The 26,434-nt window shown below is 46.9% G+C and overlaps 1 protein-coding gene and 1 long non-coding RNA gene across 3 annotated transcripts; one reads left to right on the forward strand and one right to left on the reverse strand.

Annotated features, from left to right (window-relative positions):
• The first annotated feature begins 538 nt into the window (after positions 1-538).
• KLF9 (KLF transcription factor 9) lies at positions 539-26,083 on the forward strand. 2 transcript variants are annotated; one of them, XM_025423325.3, is made up of 2 exons: positions 539-1,319; positions 22,624-26,083. In XM_025423325.3, the coding sequence occupies exons 1-2, from the start codon at positions 815-817 to the stop codon at positions 22,851-22,853; spliced, it is 735 nt and encodes a 244-aa protein (XP_025279110.1). In that variant the 5' UTR covers positions 539-814; the 3' UTR covers positions 22,854-26,083. The 2 variants fall into 2 exon arrangements, with proteins under 2 accessions (XP_025279110.1, XP_035558137.1); XM_035702244.2 differs by lacking the exon at positions 22,624-26,083 and adding an exon at positions 2,656-2,765 and having other exon boundaries at positions 731-1,319.
• Positions 11,023-22,264, reverse strand: LOC112644735 (uncharacterized). Its single transcript, XR_003126698.3, has 2 exons — positions 22,081-22,264; positions 11,023-11,760 (listed from the first exon to the last, which is right to left on the reverse strand). It is a non-coding gene; the product is annotated as an uncharacterized LOC112644735 (long non-coding RNA).
• Positions 26,084-26,434: the final 351 nt, after the last annotated feature.

A 26,434-nucleotide genomic window follows, 5' to 3' on the forward strand; every position in this document is an offset into this window, starting at 1 on the left:
GGTAGCACGAGGCGGCGGCTCGGAACGGCCGGATTGGCCGCGCGCCTCAGTCCTAGACGCACCTCTCCGCCGAGAGGCCGCGCTGACTGGCAGGGGGAGAAAGTAAACAGAGTTGAATCACCCTCCCCGCTGGCCAATTGGAGGGGGTTTGGGTTGTGACGTGATGGGATTCTGCGAAATTGTTACTGAGCGAGAGAATGCCGGAACGGTGCGGACCGGCCGGCGCAGGGGCTCGGAGGGCGCCCGCGGACCGGCCGAGAGGCGCGTCCTAGACCCGGCGCTCGCTGCGGCCCGAGCCCCCCGCGTGCGGGTGCTCGGGTGAACGGGACCCGGGGCTGCGGCTCGACGGAGAGAGGCCGGCGGCCGAGGGCGTGTACCTCCGTTGCAGTTTCCTCTCCCAGCGCCTCGGGGGCGTTTTCAAGCGAATAAACTTGCGGCCGCCACGTGTGGCATCTTTCCAAGGGAGCCGGCTCGGAGCGGCCGGCGCGCCCGTCGGGGGGACTCGCGCCGGGGCGCGGGGCGCGGGGAGCGGGGCGCGGGCGGCGGCGGCGGCGGCGGCGGCGCGGCGGAGCCCGAGGCCGTGGATGCTGCGTGCGGAGGCGCTGCCGGTTACGTAAAGATGAGGGGCTGAGGTCGCCTCGCGCTCCTGCGAGTCGGAAGCGCCCCGCGCCCGCGCCCCCGCCCCCGCCCCCTTGGCCGCCGCGCCGCGCCGCGCCGCGCCGCGCTCGTCGTCCGAGGCCAGGGCCGGCCGCGCCGAACCTCCGCAGCCACCGCCGAGTTGGGCCGCGCCGCCGGGGCTGCCGCCGCCCGCACCATGTCCGCGGCCGCCTACATGGACTTCGTGGCCGCCCAGTGTCTGGTGTCGATCTCGAACCGCGCTGCGGTGCCGGAGCACGGGGGCGCCCCGGACGCCGAGCGACTGCGACTCCCTGAGCGCGAGGTGGCCAAGGAGCACGGCGACCCGGGGGACGCCTGGAAGGATTACTGCACGCTGGTCACCATCGCCAAGAGCCTGTTGGACCTGAACAAGTACCGACCCATCCAGACCCCCTCGGTGTGCAGCGACAGTCTGGAGAGTCCGGATGAGGATATGGGATCCGACAGCGACGTGACCACCGAATCTGGGTCGAGTCCTTCTCACAGCCCCGAGGAGAGACAGGATCCTGGCGGCGCGCCCAGCCCGCTCTCCCTCCTCCACCCCGGAGTGGCTGCGAAGGGGAAACACGCCTCCGAAAAGAGGCACAAGTGCCCCTACAGTGGCTGTGGGAAAGTCTATGGAAAATCCTCCCATCTCAAAGCCCATTACAGAGTGCATACAGGTTAGCGGCGGCTCCCTCCCCCCCACCCCCCCCACCCCCCCACCCCCCCACCCCACCCCCCACCCCAGCCCAGCCCAGCCCAGCCCAGCTCTGGGGTTAGTTGACCTTTGGCTGGGCAGCCTTTCGGGGCGTTAAGGACACCACACTCGGCCTCGAGGGTGCCCGTATTTTGGATCAGGTGCTGCCGTTCGACTCTTTAACTGACTGAGCCGCGGAGAGACGGAAGGCTCCCCCTCTCGCCGCGTCTCCCGTCTCCAGGAGCCGCCGAGAGCCCTAACCCGGCAGGCCGGGGAGCGAGCGCCGAGGGCCGGCCCCTGTGCGTGGCTTCGCCGGGAGTGGTGCCGCCCCTCCCCTCCCCTCCCCTCCCCTCCCCTCCCCTCCCCTCCCCTCCCCTCCGCTCCCCGCCCCACCCCCCCTCGCAGGGCTCCCGCACCCCACGGCCGTGGGGCCACCCCACCTGGGCACACGCTGGCATCGGGGAGGTCAAATGGCGTAGCTTTTATTTGATTCTCTTGTGGGATTGCAGCGAGACGCGCCCCAAACCTGGGGAGAAGCAGTTTACGGGGGAGCCTTTTAGGGATGACTAAGGACTCATTTAGCCCCGTGCTTGCTACTTTTTCAGGGCTTGCCAAGGTGGTTTTAAATTTGGCCCAGAGTCCCCAGGGAGGTTTAAAATAACACTGCTTCGGGCAGCAGAGGAGTTTGATCAAGTGATGGTGGAGGGGGTTAACTTCATGACTAGTTAGCCTTTTTTTAAGGAGATTCCACAGCCGATTCCCCACCGCCGCCACCACCACCATGATTGGTGGCACCCTGCACCCTGAACAGTCAGCGAGGAGGTGTGGTCCTGGCCTGACATCCAGGCTCCCTCCTGCAACCAGGGTCTCTCCCAGGGACACCAAAAGGCAAGGGCTGGCCCAAGGGATGTGGCCAGAAAAGACATAAGCAGGTTAAGATGGGCTTTGGAGGCTTCCCGAGATTCTTGGTCAGCCAATTGTGCTGGTTCTGGGTAACACACTCAGAAAAAGTTGGAAAGGGTTGGGCCATGCTATCTCCACATCTTTAGTAAAGGTCCTGTTACAACCGCTGTTCTGATAAGGAAGCACAGGACTTGATCTTTTCCTAGAACTTCTTTTCCCTCCATCCCACGCGATATTTAAGAGGCTGTTGGAGTTACTTAGCAAAGTACTGTCATTCTTTGGTGTAATTGTCGGTACACTCAAGATGAGGCCCTGGGCCTGTGGTTTGAGAATGATACTTGGTTGGGTTGGGTTGGTTTTGCTCTTTCAGAGGAAGGCCACGTAACTGCATGTCGGGTTTTATTTCCTTTGGACAGTGCTCCTTGTGGAGGTGGCTGCTGGCACAGGAGCAAAACTGACTTTCCTGCGTGGTTCCTGCAAAATCAGGTTCTGTTTGGGGTTGTCCTCTTAAGTTGCCATCAAACTAGCACAGTTGACAAAGTTTGTGTCTGCAAGGCTGGGGGCAGGCAGATGTGTGCCTGAACTGGGGGATGTGACCTTTAGCGTCACTCCCCCCAGGGTGAGGTAGGGGTATATTAGCCCCAGGGTGTTACTCACCAGCAGCTGTTGGGCGGGCCTGGCCTTGTCAGCCACGTCCCCCGGGGGTTCACTTCACCCCGACACCCACTGCCACCTTGAGCAAAGGCACTTTCTCCTTCAGGGAGCTGCCCACTCCGGTGGCCGGTGGCCGGGGAGGCCTGCAGGGTTTCTGTGGGCGTGGGCGCTACCTGAGTCTTCCTGTCTTAGAAAAAAAGGATTCCTGGAGACGTGACCCATTCAGCCGAGTGATTTTTTTTTTTTTCTCGGGCATTTATAGAAATGGCTGCTTATGTGTGCGTGCATGCGTGGTGCTCTTTAATTCTCCATAAGGCAAGCCGGCCCAGCTGTTCCAGGAGAACCTTTTACACAGTCAGGAGTGGAAAACCGAGTGAAATGTTAATCCCATTTTAAATGCTACAGTCGGTCTTCTGAAACTAGGGATATGGTGATAGCAGGTGTCTTCTTTACGTTTGGGGGGGCTCTGTGACACCAGGACGTGGTTGAACAAAAACCTCGCCCTCTGTAAATATTGTGGGAAGCATACTCCTACTGAACTAGGGATGTGTGAAGGATACTCCAAAGAAGAGATTTCTAGGTCTTGTGCATTTGGAAGTTGCAGCAGATAGGGCTTCAAGTTGGATTGTCTTGGGGGGTAAAGCAGGGGGCGGGGGGGGGGAGAGGTAAGGAGCTTCCTGGTTTTTTCCAGAAGGTGGATCCCAGCTAGCCCTTGGAATGTCTGCATTCTATGAAGCTTTTAACAGCTAAAATTCCAGCCACACCCCCACCCTGCTCTGTGTGGCCCTATGAGAGTCCTTTCTGCTGCTCCACCAGCTCCTGGAGCCTCCTCCAGCTGCCACTTCCACAAAACCAGTGGCTTTAGAAGTTGAGTCATTTAAACAAAATTGCATTTCATCCAGTGCAGCTACTTCCGCAGTATCCTAAGAGAAAACACACTTTTGAGTTGGGTTCTCGTTTGTCCTGTTGTTTCCCAGGTGGGAGAAACTTCAGCAATTTGGAATTCCAAGTTTGCAAACTAGACAGGCCTGCTGCTGGATTTGCTTCGCAAATTTGTTTGGCTTGGCCAACACAGAGTTAATAAAAATGTAGTTTAGTTACTAACATCTAGAAATCAGATGATTCGTCACAAATCCAGAGTTCTGGCTTCTCTGGAAAAATCGATCCATCTGGCAGTACTGGGCCTGAAGTCCTACCCAGCAACAATTGGCTTGAACTGATCATTCTTTACTCGACAGTGCCCTTTATTTTAATCATTTACATCATCTCTTTTGGCATGTAATTTTACTATCCTTCTTTGTTTGACCCTCCGTTTCTTAATCCACTGGATAGGCTATTATCACCGAACTCCTCATAGGTTCTTGTACAAAGATTAAATAACATAGGCAAAGCACCTAATAGGATTCCACGTACAGAAAGCCCTCAAGAAATTCTGCATCTTGTAGCTTGTGTGTGATAGAGAGGGTATCCTCAAAATCAGGAACCAGGATAAACTTATTTTTAAGTAGTATATCAGTTTACATTTTATAATACTAAGCTCAATTTGCTTTTCATTAGCCTCTGGGTCAGATGTTCCTCTCAAGTAATGTGCCTCTAAAGTTTAAGAAGCAGATGCACGATTAATCTGAAAAATGCCATAAACACATTCGTTTTCGTTTCCAGACTTTGGGGACACATTAGAGGGCATTCATGGTAATGTTCCAGTTTAACAATGGGACCCATTAAGAGTACTTGGCCTGAAAACATGTGGGGCATATATATTTTTTTAAAGGCAAGCGGTTTTAAGATTATCCTGTCACACCTGCCCCACAGAGCCACAGCCATATCACTGCCCTCACCTGTGTGCCCGTGTGTGCACACAGAAGTCCTCTCACAGCCCCCACATCCACACCTACACACACACCCCCATCTCAGAGCACATACCCCAAACTAACTCCACAAATACCCACTCACTGTGCAGACCCCCTGCCACACCCACGTCTCCCCATGAGCACTAAAAGAAAGAAAAAGAGTTTATACTAAGTTTCCTGATTTTGTGGTCACCTTGAATGGTTATGTATATTGAGGGGGGTAATCTTTGGGGGAAGGAAACAACAATATCCAAATTCCAGATCCAGGTCTTCAGAACCAGCTGGTGTAGACTCATGCAAGGTTGACATCCTAATGGTAGAGACCTTAGGCTTCACTTCCATGCCAAGTGCCATTTTTCTTTTTAGGACTCAAGTCAGCTCTCCCCAAGTGGTGACAGTGGGTTGAGCTTGAGGATCATGGTTATATCCCTCGAGTTCTACAGAAAGGGTTTTAAAAATGACACTTGTTTTTTTTTAATAGAGCATAAGGACGTCCGTGTAAAATAAGGAGACACAAGAGTTGCAAAACCCCCAAGAGCAGTTGCTTCTGTTTTTCCTTATCCAGCTTGAACATTTCCCTGGGATACTTGAGACTATCTGGCAGAAGGGATCTGGAGGGCCCCTCACCATGGAAGGTCTCCTCCAACCCTGGAAACAAGTTTTCTGGACTCTTCAAGAATGTCCCTTCAGCCAGGACATTCCTTCCCTGAGACCAGAGTTTGAAAGATTTTGCTTAGGCAGGTGCCAGGCCTGCCCTGAGCCTCTTGTACTCATCTCCCTTAATTACCGCAAAAAGCTTTAGAGTCAACTGTTTGGTTCAGGAGATCGTGCCATCAGAGGTGTGAGAAAGGATCCACTTCCATTACCCGGGAGGCAGGGGTTCAGGGACAGGGCAAGGTCTCACTTTGGCCGCAGGCCCCAGGCTGGGGGCCTTAGCTCACAAGTGGCCTCCGGGCAGGCTGTTCATTAGCCCATGCCCAGTTTCTGCGACTTTCTCTTCTCTTCGTAAGTAGAAGGGAGGCCTTTGAGGAGACATTCTCTCTGCCCTGTTCTTCTTTCCCTAGGACTCCCCAAGTGATGTGGATTGTTGTATTTCATAACCTGACACGCTTCATCCAAAATAGATTTACAGCTTAGCCTGAGTGGGGTTTGCACGGGTAACTGTTTTTCTACTCCCCCGCGCCGCCCGGTTTTCTCTCCTGTAAGGAAACCCTAGTCATTTTTTTCCCCATAATCCTCCGCCCCTCACATGACATCTTAGTGCCACTGATATACTGTAGAGTGGTTTACGTATTGCTCCCCTTGAGAAGGCCACAAACCACTGTAATAGCTAAAACTTTTTTCACCTGCCAAAGATCCAATTTTTGCCCCCTTGAGGCAGTATACACCCCAGTCCCCAGTGAGACTGTCTAGACACAATCTCATGTATCCTGTCGGAAAAAATGACAGTCTACATTCAAGAAGAAAGCAAAGAGGTACAGATGGCTTCTAGCTGTAGAGGATAAGAGGTTTCTAAAGATTGCAAGGATGGACTACTGAAAGGATTGCTTCTGGGTTTCAGGCAAGAGGTTAACACCCTCTCTGTTCCAAGGGAAGATGGCCCATATGGCTGGCTGCCCCAGCCCCAGCCCACTGCTAGGATCTCACCCTGGGGATTGGGGTCTTTGGTGGTGGTGGTGGGGCAGGGGGAACCCAACAGCTCTTCATTGCCAGTCCTCGATGTAGGAAGGACCCACTGCTCCTCTTCCTCACTTCCCTGTCCTCGGACACCCTCCATCCAGCTGTCCTAGCAAAAAACAAAGTGGGGTTGCCTTAGAAAAGCTGCTGCTGCTGGCAGGGTTATTATTTCACAACAGAAGATACACACAGAGTGGAATTACAGGGTGAAAACGTCATTCCCCTAATTTCCCCTCAGATCTTGGATGAGTGGTGAGGAAAGGGGAGGGGACGAGTGGGGCCCGGCGTCGGGAGGAGGTAGCAGAGCAAATATAGGGCTGTTTTGATGGCAACACCCCATTACCTTCAAACCTCCAAGTGAATGCTTGGATTCTGAATGTAAAGGTCAGATTTACATTCTTGTCTCAATTGTTGATGCTTATTCCAAGAGCAAATCATTCTGCAACGTCTGTGGGAAATTCCCAGCCTGAACTTCCCAGGGAGAACTATCATATGACATATTGGGAAAGTAGCTGACAGTGGTCTTCCTTAAGTTCGTTGGGAAGAAAAGTGGGTGGAAAGGTTCCAGTGTTCATTCTTCTAGGAGCCTCTGAAACAACGTGGCGGGCCCTGGTTAGAGACGACTTTCCAGGCCATTGGTTTGATTTCTGAATGCCTTATGATTACCAGCATTCTTGACTTTCAAACAAACACACAAACAAACAAACAAACAAACAAGATAAAACCAGCTTTGTCATTTTCGTTAGTCTTGACTTCCAAATTTTTCAGGTTGTTTTTTTTTTTTTTTCTTCTCCTCTTGGCTGTTCTCAGGCTTGGAGAAAAAGCTTGCAGCCTTCCAGGCCTCCCCCACATCCGACCCTCCCACCTGATCCTAATGTTTCTCCAGCAAGCCCAGCGCCCACTGAAGAACGTAAATTAGTGCCTAGTAATTGGTACAAAGGCACTTTCTGTTTCTATGCAACACTCGCAAAAAGGAGGGGCAACAGGAAGGGAAAAAAAAAAACCCCACAGATGGTTAAAGGGAAAGAAATGGGATCCTCTGCAGTGGTCTCTGAGCAAGCCTGTCTCTCGCTCCACCCCACTTTTTGTTGGGAAGCTAGTCCCAGGCCTAGGCCATGATCAGAGCACTTGGTGGCAGCAGTTGTCAGCATCAAAAGAGTAGAATTTGGAGATTGGAAGTGACCTTGAGGGGTCATCACATCCATCATTTTGCCTGTAGAAGAGGGTCTGGCCACCCTCCCAAGTATCGGGTATTGTTCGATTGAAGCATGTTCCCTTGGAGGGTTTGGAAGCAGCAGCACCGGGATTGGGGAGGCTGGCCGGCTGCCCTGACAGCCATGTGACTTTCGGCCCAGAGCCCGATCTCCTGGGGCCTGGGTTTCTTCAGCAACACAAGAGGGCGCCCCGGACTCTATAGGGCTGTTGAAGACTTGCTAAAGGCCCAACCGAGGTTGGCCCACGCAGAGACCTTCCCTCACAGTGAATTCTTTGCAATTCTTTGATTTGAATTCTTTTCCCCCACCGCCTCCTGAGAATTCCAATCTGTGGTTAGCATTTTTAAAATCCTGGTTTAAAGAGCTGCTTCACATTAACCAAATTAACCAAGCGAAAGGGCAGAGGTGGAGTCAGAGGGAACCTCTGCCCTTTTATTATGGGAGCAGCACACTGTGAACCAGCCCAAGGCCAAGTGCCAGTGAGATTTCCTACTCCGCCCTTCCTGGAGCCCTCCTGAAACTTTAATACCTTTTTGGTGCATTAAGGCCAAGAGTAAACATTTGTCTTATCCTGGCCTCAAGCAGTCCCCTCAGCAAATAATAGGACTCACATTATTATTCATAGAGAATGCCTTCCCCTCTAAGGGAGTGAGGTGCATCCATTTTTTATGCGTGGGATCTTCCAAGGCATTCGTTTCCATTTGTGCTCCAAGCCAGTGTTTACCAAGGTACACTGACAAGCTTCCCTTTGAATCTGGGTTCATCGTGAGGTATGTTAGCCTCTGGAATTCTGAGATGTGAATGAACATCTGGATCTGAAATCCAAGGATTCTAGAGCTGCAAGAACCAGCTAGCTCACTGTCCAAGCCTGGGTCCTCTGGATGTTCGAATTTCTTTTTTTTTTTTTTAAATAAAATTGAGAATGATCACAAATTTGAATAGGAGAATGGAATTCATCCCTGATTGAGCCTTTTTAAAAAGCGAGGACATTATTTACATAGATGAAAATAAAGAGAGGGGAGCTTAAGCCATGCAAAATTAATGACAAGGATTTGAAATGCAGGCAGCAGTATTTTGTATCGAACAAAGTGTGAACATTTTTCCAAGGCAAGCCTCTGTCATTTTAGAAGTGAGTGCCTCCCAGAGTTGACTGGACCCAAAGTGGGAACCAGTAGGGTAGGCAGTGGACAAAAAGCTTTGCAGACATTTCAGAACTGGAAAGCATTTTATAGATCATCTTGGTTCAAAGAGAAGGAAAAGAAGGTTTCCCCATCTCTCCCTTCCAGGGGGCCGGCTTTGATGAGGAAGAGGCAGTAGGAAGAGTGTGTAATGGGGAGACCAGCCTACTCTAAGGAGCCTGAATGCACGGCATCCCCAGGAAAGGCCTTTGCTTCAGTACGGAGAGCAATCCAAGCATGGGCTTCGGGGCCCTCAGACCTGTGCTTATGTCCCACCCCGGCACTCTTGTATGTTGAAAACTCTCTGAGCCTCAGTTTTCTCATCTGTAAAATGGAGTTCAGTGATTCAACTGAAGTTGTTCTGAGACTTAATTCAGATAATGCATTTAAAGCATTTCGGACAGTATCCCCATTGACCAAGAATTATAATTAAAAATAATTTATAGGTGTTCCCCAGAAGCTTTTGAGGTTCCTAGAATTTTTGTGTGCAATTCCAGAGCAATCCAGCAGCAGCTCATTCATTGAAAGAATATTGAGTGACTGTTACATGCATAGAGCTGTGCTAGATGTTGAAAGCAGGCACTGTGAGCATTGTGAATAATAGTTTAATGGAAAATTATTAATATTAACAGTAATAATAATAGGAATAGCAATAACATCCAGCATTTGTTACATGCCAACTTCTAACCTGAATGGTTTATGTGCATTGTCACATGTAAGCTCACAGAAGTCCATTGAGGTAGGAAAGTACTCTTATTTTATAGGAGGAATTAGACTTGGAGTCAGTTATCTTAATCCAAGTTTACTCTGGAATTTCCTAGTATCTTTCTAGCTGCCTGTAGTTCTGCATGAATTGTTATTGATCTGAACCCCTGGGGTCTCCACCAGTGGGGAAAGAGACCCCATTGTCTTGCATGCCTCTCCTGGACTTGGCCCCCAAACCATCAAACCTTAGCTCTCTGTTCTTGTGTTTTAACTCTGGCTTGTGGCTGGTTTTTATGAACCTTGGTTAGGAATGTCTACAGAATTCTTGAACTCTGACCAAACCTCTCCGATATTTTCTAAGAGCTATTCAGAAGCTACTTCCTTCCAATTGAAAAAGATACCAGTTCTGAGTGCACAGCTATATGAGTTAGGACTCTTGGTCGCAAGCAACCGAATCCAAACTTGGACCAACTCAGTTAAAAAAAAAAAAAAAGTGATTGGTTCATATTACCAACATATCTGAGGTGGTTCTAGTTTCTGGTGTCTCTGGATTCAGATACTCAGTGTCGGGCTCTCTCTCTGGCTCAGCTCTGCCGTCCTTTGCTTTGGCTTCATTCATGGGCAGGCTGTCTTTGGATGGTGGTGAGGTGGCCACCACATATCAGACTCCCAGCCTGCCGTTTCAGCAAAGAAAGAAAGTTCTTCTTTCCTAATGATTCTAGCAAAAGTCTCAGGCTTCCATCTTCATTAGCTGAGTTAGAATTTTGTGGCTGTCCCTGAACTCAATCACTGAGGCATGGCTAGGTCATATTGAACCTCTGGGCTTGGGGTTTGGGGGTCACTCTCCCCGCCAGAGTGGGAAAGGGGTGTTTTCCATGAGGAAACGCAAGGCGTGCTATTTATTACCCAAAAGAAGCAAAGGATGCCAGACAGGCAAAACCAACAGATACCCCCTCTATCTGCCACATAGAACTATAGACAGGTTGTTCCAAAAAACAGAGGTTTGACAAAATGAGAGACAGATTCTATGACAGCTTTTCTTTTTTCTCCTCTTTGAAGAGAAAAGGCTCGGAGCTATCCCTGGAGTTTACCCTAAAAGACAGGCCACTAATGCATGTACTAAATGGCCTTTGCAAAAGATAGATTATTTTAACATGAAGTTCTTGTGTTCAGGCTCATGCCTCATACCTCTTCAGTGGACATCCTGGAAGCCAGTACCCAAAGCCTCTCATGGAATGAAGTTAACAGCAACGGTGTGATAACCAGCACCATTCACTTGGTCTTGATTCCAGTTGTCTGTCCATTTTAATGCCCAGAAAAATGAATTGTGTTTACATGAATGTTTGTCACCCTGGATGTTAGTAGATAAAGAGCTCATCTTTACAAAGATGGGCTGTTTATATGACAGTTCCTGTAGGGATTCTGGAATCTATTTGGTGTGTGTAATGCCCAACACAAACACCCTAATAAATTATCAGAGGCAAAAATTAGCTCTTAAAAATAACTTAAAAGAACACATTAAAATGACTTTAATTCCTGTGCTGCCATAATTCTACAATAGGTTTGTATCACTGCCATTTTAATGAAAATAAGCAGAATGACAGCCAAACGGCTGGCTCTTCATTTCTTGAGTTACAAATCATACCCATGGCCAGCCAGAAAATGCTTGTCTAGTGAGCATTATCCCTCTGAGGTGGGGGTCCCCAGCATAAAGAGACATGGGCTCTGCCCCTGTCACCTAATTTATTTCTTCTCCATGTCCCGCTTGCTTCCACATGTGAAGCACTGCCCAGGAATGCCCGTCCAGGGGGGCTGGGGGAGCCAGGCAGGGTAATGCATAGTGAAGGTCAGAAACTTCAGCACTGTCAAACGTTGTGGTCTTTGGTAACAAACCCCAGGCAATAGGAATCAGTGGCTCCTTCCATGAAAGCTTGAAAAACTGTCTGACGGTGGCCCACATGGCATGTGGTCATCACAACTTTACCGTGATGTGAGCAGTGTACAGAGGTTGAGCCCAGAAGGGAAAGGCTGGCATCGCGTGCTGGAGAAGCATCACTAGTCACTCAGAGTCACTGCGAGTGCCGCAGCCTGGCTGGCAGAGTAGGCATTTTTCTAACCGGACAGCAGTCTCATCTCCTGTATTTTTGTCTTTTTGCCCATTGTTTGATCTGTGCCAAAAGCGCCAACTCTCCGGATAGTGGTTGCTCCCGACAGGAAGCTGTGGACGCCACATATAATTGTACCTAAGTGCACAAATGGAAAGGTTATCCTTGTGTTTGCTAAGGATGCTAAAAGTCTCAGTAGCCCTTGCAAAGTAACCCGTGTGCATTGGACATGGATTTTCCAGTTGCGACCCTGGGGTGTGCAAAGATGTAACTGTCAATAACCAGAACTGAGTTCTCAAGTGCTGCCCCTCATCCTCCCCCTACTCTCATTTGTACTATTGGTGGAAAAACTTTTATCTTGAGTCCTATTCAGGGTCTCTCTGTCACTTATCTATTGAATTGTCTTCTTTAGGTAAATATTTGCAAAATCAGGGTTCTCTTTCCTTCTTCCTTGGCCTTTCTCTGGGAGTGATCTGGTGTTTGGTAGGCAAGAAATGCACTTTTTTTGGCATCATGGGAGGGCTGTCGATGTTACACACCATCCTTTTACCTTGATGGTGTCCCCTGGGGTGTCATGCACTAGCTTAGGTCTTGGTCCTCATGTTCCGGCATCCTCTGCTCAAGAGGACCTCTGGACCATGGCTCCAGGTGGTAGGTTTTGCAGTCTGTGACTCGGGACCCCTGTGGCATTCTCCCAACTGTGTGCTCATGGGCTCAGGAGCACACAGTCCCTTTCCACACCCGACATTTGGAAGGGTAAGGCTGGGAGACATGCACACAGCCCCTCCTCAGTGTGTCTGCCTGACTCTTCAGGTGCCCTGGTTTGTGTGGGGACTTCCCCGGAGGGGCCAGTGCAGGCTCCAGGCCAGTCCAGGCCAGAGTGGCCACACCCGGGACTGCCCCCACGTGTTATTAACAGGACAGTACAGAACACAAGGCACTTGTTAGGGACCTCTGTGTCTGTTCATAAACCCCACCCCTCCTGCCTCTCTCTATGGCTCAGGTCTCAGTCGGCAGCGCTGGCCAATCAAGAGATTTCAAGGACTTCAGGGTCTGCTTTCCATTTTTAAGACTCTATTTTGGAACTTAATGCTCAGCAGCATCTATTTGTTTTAAACTGTAAATGCTCTCCCTGAGCCAGTCCATCGGGAAAGAAGGGCCTGGGAGTAAGAAAATGAGAGAAACGTGTGGGTAGAAGGCTCTCTCTCTCCATTGAGTTAGGGCCTTTGCTCTTCTTTCACATCCAGTCTTGTCTTGTGCTCCAAGCTGAAGGAAGAGTTTGAAAACCGGTTCTCATCTATGCGTGTCCTTGGACAGGTCATCGGCCGTCTAAGTTGGCTTTATCGGACAGGTTTGACAGGTTTGCATTTGATGGTTATAAAAGTCACCCAAAATGCAAAGATGCAAAGAATCTATGTTCTTAGGATAGTTTTGCCACTCAACATTTATATCCTGTTCAATGCTTAGTGGGTCGACTTATTATTTCTCTTTCCCACAAACAGCTGAGCAGAAGCAGCATAGTCTGGGGTGGCAGGAAGAACGTGGGAACCAGCTAATCTAGGCCTGGACCTGGCTGTGTGGTTGTGGGGAGGGCTCTCGACCTCTGCCAGTTTTAGAGTTGCTTTATGGGTCCATATCCCTGAGACTTCAGGACATTTCTCTCACTAGGTTGAGAAACCAGAGCCAAGAATCTGTTGTCCACCGTCTCTCCTTCTGAGGTCCCAGCACATGAGCTGTCTCACTGATCAGTTGAGGTTGGGGACACACAAACAATATTCAGACAGGCTTGCTCCCTAGACACCAGTGTGCTGCAGAACAAATGCTATGTGGCAGATGTTACTGACACACACCCACTTCCCAGCTCAGAACCTAAGGAGTGGGACAGGCTGCTTTCCACAGATAAACATGGGAGCCAGGAAGTAAAATCTCACATTCAAACTCTAAAATGACTCTGTTATATCAACAAATCAAATATAAAAAGAAACCCAACCGCAAGAGGGATTCCGAGAGGGGCCAAGAGCAAATGGCAATATAATGGGATGGCATTCAGGCAGGATTATTCTTTTAAAGCCTATGAAGTGCTTTTATTTTTTCAGAGCATCTGCATGTGTAGGTAGAAATATTTCTGGCAAACAGGAGACTTTTGATTTTTCTTTTGCCTTTTGACTTCTTGATTTTTGAGCTCATGGTTCACTGGAACAATTTATGCAGGGAACTGTCGAATTGTTTACTCCCAGAGACGGCCCATGTACCTCATCTGTCAAGTGCACTGTGCTTCTGCACTTGAGGATCATGGGTATGAAAAATAGAGCAAAGGCTCACATTTTGGACCTGCATGTCAGCCTTGCAAGACATGATAATGAACAATGGGATGGGGGTGCCAAAGGTCTGGGGTCAGGGCAGGTCTGTGTGAGTCTGTGTGGATGCTGGGCTTTGCACTTCTGCACACGCTTGCCCCCCTGCTTCCCAGTGAACTCACCCCCTGGTTGGGTAGCATTGCCATCACTCTGGACAGATTCCTGTCTGTCCTCATAGGGGCCATTCTCCCTTTCACATACAGAAAAAGTAGGAGTCGGTGGGGAGATGGAGAAGTGAGAAAACAGATGAGGTATGTTTTGAAAGCTTCTTTCTAACAATTTGAGAAGGAAACAGAGTGATACTCTTTTCTTTGGTCTTAGATATCCGGAGTGTTATTTCTCAATAGAAGGGAAATACCTGGGCCCCCATCCTCTGTGAATATATTCTTGATCAAGAATGATCAACCCATTCATGGAAAATTTTAAACTTGAGTGCATCAGTTTCCTTTGTTTTGTATAAGATTTTCTTCTGACTTTGTTTCATAAAAGAAATTTGTACGTGACTATTTTTTAAAAATTAGAAAATATAGGAAAATTATAGAAAGTGTTACTCTTTATCCCCCCCCCAAAAAAAACACACACCTGTAGATAGCTGCTGTTCATATTTTATATATATTCCTCTAGGATTTTTTTCCTCTCTGTAGATGTTGCATGTACATAAATATACAGTGGATTATACACTGCTCTTTTCACATCTCCGGGTATTGCTGTGGTTTTTCCATTTCATTCTGTAACAATCTTAGCACCTTTGTAACAAGTACACACTATTCCACTGTATGGATACATTACAATGTATCAAACCAGTTCTCTACTGTTAGACAATTAAGTTGTTACCAAGTTTTAGCTTTTATGAACAAAGCTGGTACCCCTGTATACTTTTCTGTTCCTATCTAATTACCAAAAAATAATTCCTACAGAAATATATTGCCAGAAATCCCTACATCAATTTCAAGTTCCACCAACATAACAGAGGTCTATTTCCTCATGGCTCCACCAGTAATGGATAAACTTTTTTTTTTTTTTTTTAAGTAGGCTCCATGACCAGCGTGGAGCCCAACATGGGGCTTGAACTCACAACCCCTTGAGATCAAGGCCTGAGCTGAGTTCAAGAGTCAGATGCATAACCAATTAAGCCACCCAGGCACCCCATGTGCACTTACTTTTTAACATTTTCACCAGCTTGATAGATACTTCATTGGTGTCTTACTTGGCTTGTTTTGATTACTTGTGAGATTGAATTCATATATTTATTTATTGGCCATTAGTATTTCTTTTTTTTTTTTAAGATTTTAGTTATTCATGAGAGACAGGCAGAGACATAGGCAGAGGGAAAAGCAGGCTCCCTGTGGGGAGCCCAGTGTACAACTCCATTGCAGGACCTTGGGACCACAACCTGAACCAAAGGCAGGCGCTCAACCACCAAGCCACTCAGGTGCCCCATGCCAGTAGTATTTCTTATTTTATAAATTACTTATTTGCATCCTTGTCCAATTTTATTAAATTGGGTTATTAATTTTGATTTGTAAGTGTCCTTTTCATATTACAGATTTTAACCTTTTGTCTTGTGCTATATAATTTCCTTTATTAGGTTCACTGTTCTGACTCAAGTTCTTTCACTTAGGTATATTTTTACTATATAGAAGTTTAAAATTTTTTATGTATTTCAAAACTACTCTTCAAATAGGATTTTGCCTTTGGTTTCATGTTGAGACAGTCTCTCCCCATTCCAGAATTCTAAAAATAGTCACCTATATTTTCTCTCACCTCCGTGGTTTTATTTTTTACATTTATGTGTATAGCTCATTTGGAATTTATTGAAGGAAATGGTATAAGGTAGGGATCCAGATTTATTTTTTTTTCTTTTTAACCAGATGTCTCTGCTGTTTACTGAATTTAACATTCATTTCTTCATTAATTTGAAACACCCCATCCCTACCGAGTCTTGGGTTTATTTTCAGACTTGACTGTTCCACTGAGTTGTCTTTTCTTATACTGGTCTCACACTATCTTTAATTATTGCAGCTTTAATCATACATTGTAATAGCTGGTATTGCAAGTGTTCACTTACTGTTGTTCTATTGCAAAATTTTCTTGGCAAGTCGAGTATATTTATTCTTCCAAATTCACTTTGGAATAATTTTGTCAAGTTCAAGAAAAAAGAATTTCTATGGTATGTGTTAATTTCATAGATGAATTTGTACAGCATTGCCACATTCACACCATTGAGACTTACCATCCGAGAATATGGGAAATATTCCATTTATTCAATTTCTTTTATATCAAGGTCTAAAGATTTTCCTCATGCAGGTCTTGAACTTTTATTGTTAGGCTCATCCTGACTGGCTATGGTTAGCATATAAGAAACCCATTACTCTTTTGTATATTTACACCTAAGAATGCATTCTTTAATTTATATTAGCTTTTTTTTTTTTTTTAGGCATTTCTCTAAGACTTTCCAAACAAGTCTGTATCAACTGCAGATAATTCTTATATTAACTTCCCCTTCCAGTGATTTACTTCTTATTTTGTTTTTTTTTTAAAGATTTATTTTTTTATTTATTTATGAGAGAGAGAGAGAGAGAGAAAGAGAGAGGCAGAGGGAGAAGCAGGCTTCATGCTGGGAGCCTGACGTGGGACTTGATCCCGGGACTCCAGGATCGCGCCCGGGGCCAAAGGCAGGTGCAAAACCACTGAGCCACCCAGGGATCCCCTACTTCTTATTTTGTTATCTAATTGTCCTCGCTAGCATTTCCTGAATAATTTTAAATAGCTGTAGTGATGGAGACAGTGTCCATTCATGCCTTGAGCTTGACTTTAATAGAATGCTACCTTTATTTTACTATTGACCTTGCTGAGGAAAAGTGTCCAATCTATATTTTTCTGTCTTATTAGGGAATTATTCTTCTGTTTTCCTAAAACCTTTTATTAGGGATGGATGTTGAATTTTTCAAGGGAAGATGTGGGGGGGGGTTGAGGATGGTATATTTGCCTGTTAAAAATAGAGAATCATATCAATATGATTTTCTAATATCAGATTTTCCTTTTATCTCTGGAATCCTACTTCCTTTTTTTCAATAAACAAAACCCACTATTTTTTTTTTTTCCTCAAGAAGCAGCCCTGATTTTGTATACTGGCAAGAAGCTGTGATTCTTAATTGGCATTTTTGAATTCTGTTCTGAAAAGGAGGCCTCAAGCCCTTAGATTTGTTTTACAAGATGGAGTTACTTTTGCTAGAAGCAATGGGAGGCTTAGAGTTTGTATTTGGTTAAGGTTAGCCCGTTTTAGACTCTTCCGTGGAACTGTGGGTTGGGATGGAATGGGAAAGAGAACCAGGCAGAGAAGTGGGTATGGGAGATCTGTGTTCTCAGCCTGTCTGAACTCAGGGCAGCCTGGAGGAGGTTCAGTATATCCAGGCAGCAATACCCACACTGTCGTCTTTCTTTCTCCTTCCATATGGAGAACTCACTACTTGGCATTGTCCACCAATCACCAGGTAGAGTGGAGGCTCTTTCTTAAAAGCAACGAGCCATCCTTTGTGCTGAGTAGGCAAGCGCCTAGCCAGCAGGCTTTACTCCACTTCTCTTGAACCCCTTGGAGGCCCAGAGACTTCTGGAGGCCTGACCTGTCTCTGCAAAGAAAGTCTTTTACACACCAGGTGCGGTCTTCAGTAGCCGTTTTGATCAAGTTTATTTTACACTCTGAGCCGAGTCTGTCAGCGAGAGGTGCTTAGCTGGTTGCTGAAAGGGGAGGGGAGCGGTATATAAATAATGAGAACGCAGAGGAACTTGTGCTGTTAACAGCTCTGCTCCAGTAAAGCAAGAGTTTATTGTGTCACTGCCTCTGGGTATGTTTTCCTGTAAAGGCCAGAAATAAAACACTAGTACATTCCTGTTCTTCCCCCGCCCCTCTCCCTTGGAGGATGGTAACTCTCTCATTAATGCTGAAGACAAGTTTAAAGATTCTTTAATTGGTAGTTGCTTTGCCATATGATTTGTTCGGCGTGAAGAAGGTTAACTGTTCTTCTGTGGGCCTTGGCACTGAGCTGAAAGGCCTGACTCGATTTTCTCTTGGGTACAGGATGAAAAGCCAGCCGCAGCTTCTCTAAGACCTCTCTTTTCCTCCTCTGCCCACAATCTCTCATCTCATTCAGCCTTAAATTCTTCCTTCTCTACATATTTAGCCATTCCATACTTTCTTAGGTACAAAACATGTATCATTTTTTACATGCTACCTTATTGTGTGTCTATTATCAACTAACATACCAAAGTAGGTGGTATGCAGACTCTTCACTGGGTTAAAGAAGTGAGTGGTTTCAAAGGCCTACAAATTTTCAGTCCCCAAGAAGAATCCAGCCTTCCTGCAAACACACACATTGTTTGGCTGGCACAATGCTTTATAACGTGTTGAATTTGAATGCCTTTGAGGGGACAAAGCACTGTCCAGTTGGCTATGGATTCCACTACAACCCATGATCTAATACAGCTGGCATTTCACCCATTTTTCATTATGTGTCTGGCTCCTGAAGACATTTGGATTTGCAAACTCTTGTATACACCAGGTAAAAGTTCAAATCCTCAGGTTGAGATCATGGGTCAGCCAACTTTCTTTTTTTCTTTTTTTAATTTTTTTTTAAATTTTTATTTATTTATGATAGTCACACAGAGAGAGCGAGAGAGAGAGAGAGGCAGAGACATAGGCAGAGGGAGAAGCAGGCTCCATGCACCGGGAGCCCGACGTGGAATTCGATCCCGGGTCTCCAGGATCGCGCCCTGGGCCAAAGGCAGGCGCCAAACTGCTGCGCCACCCAGGGATCCCTCAGCCAACTTTCTATGCAGGACCAGGTAGCAAATCTTTTAGACTTTGTGGGCCATCCATTCTCTGTTGCAACTGCTTGACACTGCTGTTATAGTAAAAAGCAGCCATAGGTAATAATATATAAACAAATGAGCATGACTGTGGTCCAGTAAACTTTGTATATGGATGTGAAAATTTGAATTTCATCAAACTTTCTCCTATCCCAGAATATTATTATTATTTTGATGTTTTTCCCCCCAACAATTTGGTGAAAGCCAAAATAAGAATGGTATTTATACCATTTTTAGCTCATGGACTTTACAAAAATAGATGGCGGGTCAGATTGGGCCTGCGGGCTGTAGTTTGCTAAATCCCTGATTTAGATCACTAATGTTTTTCCAAAGGATCCGAGAAGAATCAAAATGATCCTGGAGCTTTTACACTAGCATTTCACTTCCAGGTAGATCTTTTTTTAAATGCTCAGAAACTGTAAGGTGGAATTACACAAGTTATATGAGTCTAACAAAGGCTGCTGTTGGCTCTGATTTGCTCTGGGCTCAGTAGGTGGCCCTCTCTTCTCTGAAACAGGGATAAAGATGCTACGTCAATGGCAGCATCTGGGTTAGAAGCAAGAGAACAGTCACATGGTGACAACCATGAGGAGCAGCGAAGACGGTAGAGCCAGAAGCTAGACTGAAGGTGAATTCAGTGGGAAGGGACCCTGATTACACTTGAAACCTACATAAATCATCATAAATACTTAATGGTTCTGTACATACAGCTGATTCAGGCTGCATGGTAATTTTCCATCCACTATCTCTTCTATAAAGCCATCTTCCTAGAACAGAGGGCGTGTCTTCTTTCGTTCCCAACCTGGAGCATAGCCGAGTGGTCTTCTGATCCATCTTTCCCACAGTGGACACAGATCCACTCCAGTAAAACCTCCTCTCGTGACTCACTTGAAAGAAACATGTGCCAGTGAGTAAGCTAAACCACATTACCAGTCCTCCATGAAAAATCGCTCTGATGAGTTTTTGTCCTAACAAGCACTGAGAAAACACTGAGCCTTTCCTTTTCATCGCTTTTCTCACCACCAAATCACAAAGCAGGGGAGAGAAGGCTTCATCCAGGATGGAGAGAGCAGTGAGGGTTGTTCCGTTTGGCTTGCTTTGGTTTGGTTTTATAATTCATCGCTGTGTGAGTTCTAACCCTTCATTATATTTTTTAACATAACATATTTAAGAGAATATTTCTCCCATAGACCTTTCACTGGAGTTAAGAGGACTTGGTTGCAGTGTAATTCTGGAAGAGACAGGAGTTGTCTTCCCCCAGCGATCTAGGAAACTTCTGAGCAGGCTTTCGTCATGTGAGCAACCTCAGCTGTATGTGTACACACACACACACACACACACACACACACACACACAATTTAGGCATTTATTAAATGCTTGGTGGTATAAGTAGTACAAAAATCATTCATGATGCTGTCTTTATCCCAAGAGGCTCAACCTTATTGTGTTGTGACAACCTGCATTCCACGTTTGTTCCAAGTTCTGAACCATGTAGAAAACTGTTTGATCCAGCAGAAGTTGAAATGTGGTCTCCAAATTCCGTGTCATTGAGTTTTTTCAAAAGTGTTCAGTTTGAAGTGTGGTTTCTTCTTGTTTAGTTTTGGGGTTTTTTTTGGCCCTCTCGGAGTCTTTGAGCATCCTCTTGCCTCATTAACCCCAATACCCATCCACCTTGGGTAGGGCTTGGCATTCACGGGTTTGCTGTTGCCTTTGCTGGTATGGCTCTTCAGCCCCCTGGCTCGGTGAAGGTTCGTACCTAGACCCACGTATAACGAATCTACTAATAGAGATTTGTATTCCCCATATCGGGTTTCCCATAAGAACAAAGAGATTGTACAGGGCATGATAACCATGGCTCTGCTGAGAGAATAGCAAATAAAACCTTAGCCATGTGTGGAGTGTCACAGAAATGACCGAGCTTTGGTTTTGTTCTTATGATCAGTATTTCTACATCTCTGGCACGAGGTAGGAGACACTGGAAGGAAAGGATGAATAATATGTGGATGACTCAGATGCACTGCAGTGGACAGCTCTCAGCCTTTTGAGTCTCTGGGTTCCAGGAAGGTGGGAACTGGAGTGAGAAAACATGCACTCCTCACACCTTCCAAAAGAGTATCTGGAGAGTTCTGTGGAAGGCAGGAGCCTGTGTGCCCTGGGTCTGTAAGGCAGCAGCTTTGGGCTGTGCTTGAACAAGGTGAGAAGGAGGCAGCCAGGTGCTCACAAGAAGGGCACACAAGACTCTCTTATCATCAACAGCTCCTTCTGCCTTTCTGCTTGTGTGTGTCCTCAGCAAACATGGCCATAGGCCCTCTCCTGCCATGGCAGAGGCCCTCAGTGCTAACTCGATCATGTCTGGAGGGTGAGGCTCAGTCGCATTTTAATAAAGTGGGACATGAAGACACTCTACTGACTCTGAGGAGAGGAGCCGCAAAGGAGGGGGTGCTGGAAACACCAGCAAGTGCTAAGCCTGTTTCCTCATCTGTGAAATGGGCCACCTCCACAGGGTGTCCTGTGAGAATTCAGTGACAGGATGCCTTAGCTCTTACTATTTTAGAATAATGTTAATTTCTTTGTATGAGAAATATGAAAGAAACCGGGACTGCTTAGTCTGAACAGAGATTAGAGAGAGAGAGAGAGACACGATAGCTGTCTTCAGATATTTGAAGGATTATTATGTGGCAGAGGAAACAAACTTGTTTTTTGTATAAGACAGTATGACTTGGGGTGCCTGGCTGGCTACATCAGAGGAGTATGTGACTCTTGATCTTGGGGTCTTGAGTTTGAGACCCACTTTGGGCATAGAGATTACTACTACTACTACTACTACTACTACTACTAATAATAATAAGACAATATGACCTAAAATATGGCCTACACAGGAGGCACTCTCCGTGTCTCTAAAAGTGTTTGTTACTGAGATGCTCAGGAACAAGCAGGCTTTCTTTCCTGTGGCTGCTGGCCTCCCTGTCACCAGACTGGGTCAGCCAGAGGCTTGGTGGCCACAGCACTCAGGAGCTCAGGGGGAAACACCTGCTCCAGGTGACAGCCTGGCTGGACTAGCCGCCTCAGTCCTGCGGTGCCGGCAAATCCTGCAAAGGGCTAGGGCTTCCCACTCTCCGGCTTTCCCACGGAACCCATGGAACCAGCAACCCCGTAGAATAACCACCACCACCACCCCCTCCCCCCAAATAACAGTACGTTCCAAGGCTGCCAGGGATCCAGTGGGATCACATACCAGGTTCATGTGCCCGGAGAACCTGATTCTCCGAACCGTCCTCACGTATTCATTGGCCAGGTGTCCCCGAGCGGGTGGCTTACAGAACAGAAACGGCTTGCTCGGTGTGGGAGGCTCCAGCCCCAAGGTGAGGGAGTCGGCGGCGCTGGTTCCTTCTGGGGTCGCTCTCTGTCCCCTTTCTGAGGTCCCCGGGGGTGGGGGGGGGTGGGCAGGATGCCAGCACCGGGGATGCGGGCTCCGGGTCGGGTGGCGGGGGTGATGGTGGCAGGTGCGGGCGGGGGGGGGGGGGGTGATGGCAGGTCGGGCGGGGGGGGGGGTGATGGTGGCAGGTGCGGGCGGGGGGGGGGTGATGGCAGGTCGGGCGGGGGGGGGTGATGGTGGCAGGTGCGGGCGGGGGGGGGTGATGGCAGGTCGGGCGGGGGTGTGGCTGCGGGGGACCCCTCGGCCCCCAGGTGAGCGGGCTGTGTGCCCCGGGCCGGGGGCCGGGGATGGTTGCGGCGTGCGCGACGCCGCGGTCTCACCTGCGTCCTGTCCCCCCCGCAGGTGAGCGGCCCTTCCCCTGCACGTGGCCAGACTGCCTTAAAAAGTTCTCGCGCTCGGACGAGCTGACGCGCCACTACCGGACGCACACGGGCGAGAAGCAGTTCCGCTGCCCGCTGTGCGAGAAGCGCTTCATGAGGAGCGACCACCTCACCAAGCACGCGCGGCGCCACACCGAGTTCCACCCCAGTATGATCAAGCGCTCCAAAAAGGCGCTGGCCCACCCCTTGTGAGGGCCGCGCCCGCCGGCCGGACTGCGCCCCGCGCCCCGCGCCCCGCCCCGCCCCGCGCCCCGCCCCGCGCCCCGCGCCCCGCCCGGCCCGGCCGCCTGCAGCGCGCCCCGCGGCGGGTGTGAGCCCAGCGGAGCCCGACCGCCAAGTCCGCGCCGGCCCGCGCAGAGGCAGCTCCGGCGTCTCTGACTGTTGGAGGGAAGGCAAATGCTTTTTGTTTGTTCCTTCTCTCTCTCTCTCCTTTATTTTTTCGGGGGGGGGGGGTTAAGGGGGCCGGGGGAGGGGGGCAAAGCCCAGACTTGGGGGGGCAGAGTTTTAAAGCTCCCACACTGGTGTACATACGTCTGACCCGGTGAGCGGACCTGCGGCGTCACGGGGCGGCGCTGGGCCCCTTTCTGCTTGCTGTCTCTCTCCAGAATTGTTTTCTTACCTTTTTCGATGTAATGACGAGTGTGCTTCGGTTTCTTTAGCAAAAACCACTCTCTTGAATCACGTTAACCTTTGAGATACAAAAAAAAAAAACAAAAACAAAAAGCAAAAAACAAAAACAAAAAGAAAAAAAAACAAAAAACACGCCATAGCACAGCTGTCTTTATGCAAGCAAGAGCACATCTACTCCAGCATGATCTGTCATCTAAAGACTTGAAAACAAAAACAAAAACCACAAAAAAAAAGTTACTTATAGTCAATGGGTAAGCAGTCTGAATTTATACTAATCAAGACAAACCTCTGAAAGGTTACACTAAGTACAGAACTTTTAAACCTTGCTTTGTATGAATTGTACTATTTGAACATAAGCTGCACTTTTATTTTCTAATGCAGAGGATGAATAAGTTAAATACGTGCTTTAAGGGTAGAAGCAGACATTCTGTTTGGAACCACGTTATAATCTGCTTTTTTTTTTTTTTATAGTATACACATTTCCCTATGAAATCATGGCAGAGATGGGAGGGCAAAATACATCCGACAGATGCTGAAGGAGGAGGAGGGTAGTATTTAAAAAAAAAATCAAAAAGAACAAACAGAATTTTAACTCTATTAACTTTTCCAAATTTTCCGATCCTTTTAGTTAACATCACCTTACTGTTTTAATGCCACGAAGCGAGAGGGTTTTGACTCTGTTGGGTTTTATTTGAATGGGTGCAAAACAGTAACTTGCTCGGGAAACACCGATTTGGTGGAGAAAAAGGTGTGTTGGTCTCCTGCCCGTGTTCCTACAAACTCCCACAAACAGGTGCAAGAGTTATGTAAAAGGAAAAGGGAGCTGACATGTGAAAAGAGAAGCATATCCCTCTGTAAGTAGGGAGCCCCAAGGGAATATACCATGATGATTTCCAAGGTGACTTCAGCACGGTCCCTTTTGGAAAACGAGGGTACACAGAACGCGTGTGAATGAGAACACATCACTGTACCTTTGACATCAGAAGCCTCACCACTAGCTATCTTATATCCAGGTGTCTACAATGGCCTAAACCACTACATCCATAATATGCCATTTACCTGAAAACTTAAGTTTGGCCTTCACGTGGTCAGAACAATGAACTGTTTTCATAGCGAAGAAGAAACCTCAAGTAAGAGAGTCAGCAGTGACCATGGGAGAAATGTTTACATTTTCTTTTGTCAGAAATCATGCTTCCTGACAATTTTATCCAATATATAAACCAGGGAGCTATGGTGCACTCTCATTTATACACGTGCTGTAAGCTGTGTCGTGCAAACGTAGGGGGCCTCCCTGAAGGTGAACTCGTGACTTCACCCGACACAGGCGCGTTTCCAGTCCAGAAGCAGTGTGGGCTCCTACGGCAGGCGTGGGTCCTGGCTGACTCTGACTTCCAATACAATAGCCATCACTAGCACGGTGTTATTTTTTTTTTGTTTGTTTAACCAACGTAGTTGTATTAGTAGTTCTATAAAGAGAACTGCTTTTAACATTAGGGACTGGGAACAGTCCATTGAGATAAAAAGGAAAGTGTTTTCTCACGGGAAAACATGTCAGGAAAAATAAAGAACACTTTCTACCTCTGTTTCAGATTTTTGAAACGCTTATTTTAAACCAAATTTTAATTTCTGTGTCCAAAATAAGTTTCAAGGACATCTGTTCTTCCATACGAAATAGGTTAGGCTGTCTATTTCTTACTGAGCTCATGGAACGGTCCTGCTTGTGATCCTCTGCACGCTGCCTTTGAGTGAGTGAGGAGTTTGGGGTTGCCTAGCAACCCACCAACTTGGACAAACTCATCTTCCCCTCACAGAAAGAAATGAAGGAAAACCAAGCAAAGTCAGTGAAAGACAATCTTTGTAGTTTCAGGAGTAAATCTATATGTGGCTTTTGTCCAGCACTTACTTAGATGGATATAAATGCAGCAACTTGTTTTAAAAAAAAAAATGCACAATTTACTTCCCAAAAAAAGTTGTTACTTGCCTTTTCAAGTTGTTGAAGAACACACATTTGATATTCTCTTATATGTTATAGTAACGTAACGTATAAACTCAAGGCTTTTTATTCTTCGTGATAAATCCTGTTTTAAAATGTCACGAAACAGGAACCAGCATTCTAATTAGATTTACTATATCGAGATATGGTTCAAATAGGACTACTAGAGTTCATTGAACACTAAAACTATGAAGCAATTACTTTTTATATTAAAAAGACCATGGATTTAACTTATAAAAATCCAAATGCAGGATAGTAATTTTTGTTTACTTTTTTAACCAAACTGAATTTTTTGAAAGACTATTGCAGGTGTTTAAAAAGAAAGAAAAGTCGTTTTATCTAATACTGTAAGTAGTTGTCATATTCTGGAAAATTTAATAGTTTTAGAGTTAAGATAACTCCTCTCCTTGGTTAGGGAAGAAGAAAGCCCTTCACCACTGTGGAATGATGCCCTGGCTTTAAGGTCTAGCTCTACATCATGCTTCTTTTGAGAATTATATTTGGTAGCCATATTACAGAAATTGATTAGTTGTCAGTTTGCAGGTAGATTTAGCACAGCGCTCATCACTCTGGATAGATTGAGATGTTCTTTCACAACAGATGAATGATCTGTAACACTGTAAGATACTGATCTTTACAACTGTTTAATCAGTTTTATTTTTGTACAGTATTAGTGACCTAAGTTATTTTGCTGTCCCGTTTTTGTAAATCAAATGAAATTATAAAAGAGGATTCTGACAGTAGGTATTTTGTACATATGTATATATGTTGTCCAAATAAAAGTAATAAATGACAAAGAGTGAATTGTCCCTGCCATTATATGTTGTAAAAGGGGCATGTCTTGCTGTGATGGTGGTTGCTTCCTTAACCAGGGCTCACAGGACCTTTATGGCAAGTCCCAAGATGATTTTACTCTGCATCTTTCAACACGTGTGGTATTTGTATAGGCCTACGTGTGTTTGCTTGTTCATGGACCTCGGAGGAAGAGGTTGGATTAGAGGCTGCTTGAAACCACTGTATGATACTGGAGGGGAATATTTGTATTTGCAGGTAAATCACTTGAAGAGGTTTGTAAAAGTTCATAACCATGCTGGGGTGTGCTAGGAACTGGGCAGAGGATGTTAGGGACTCAGATTCTGCTCTTGAGATA

The sequence above is a fragment of the Canis lupus genome, chromosome 1 (genome assembly GCF_003254725.2).
Source record: "Canis lupus dingo isolate Sandy chromosome 1, ASM325472v2, whole genome shotgun sequence".
Classification (NCBI taxonomy): domain Eukaryota; kingdom Metazoa; phylum Chordata; class Mammalia; order Carnivora; family Canidae; genus Canis; species Canis lupus.

Bases quoted from the DNA above. Each gene is read 5' to 3' on its own strand.
- KLF9 (XM_025423325.3), top strand. From the start codon at position 815: ATGTCCGCGGCCGCCTACATGGACTTCGTGGCCGCCCAGTGTCTGGTG. The intron at 1,320-22,623 runs GTTAGCGGCGGC...TCCCCCCCGCAG, and splicing joins CCATTACAGAGTGCATACAG to GTGAGCGGCCCTTCCCCTGC.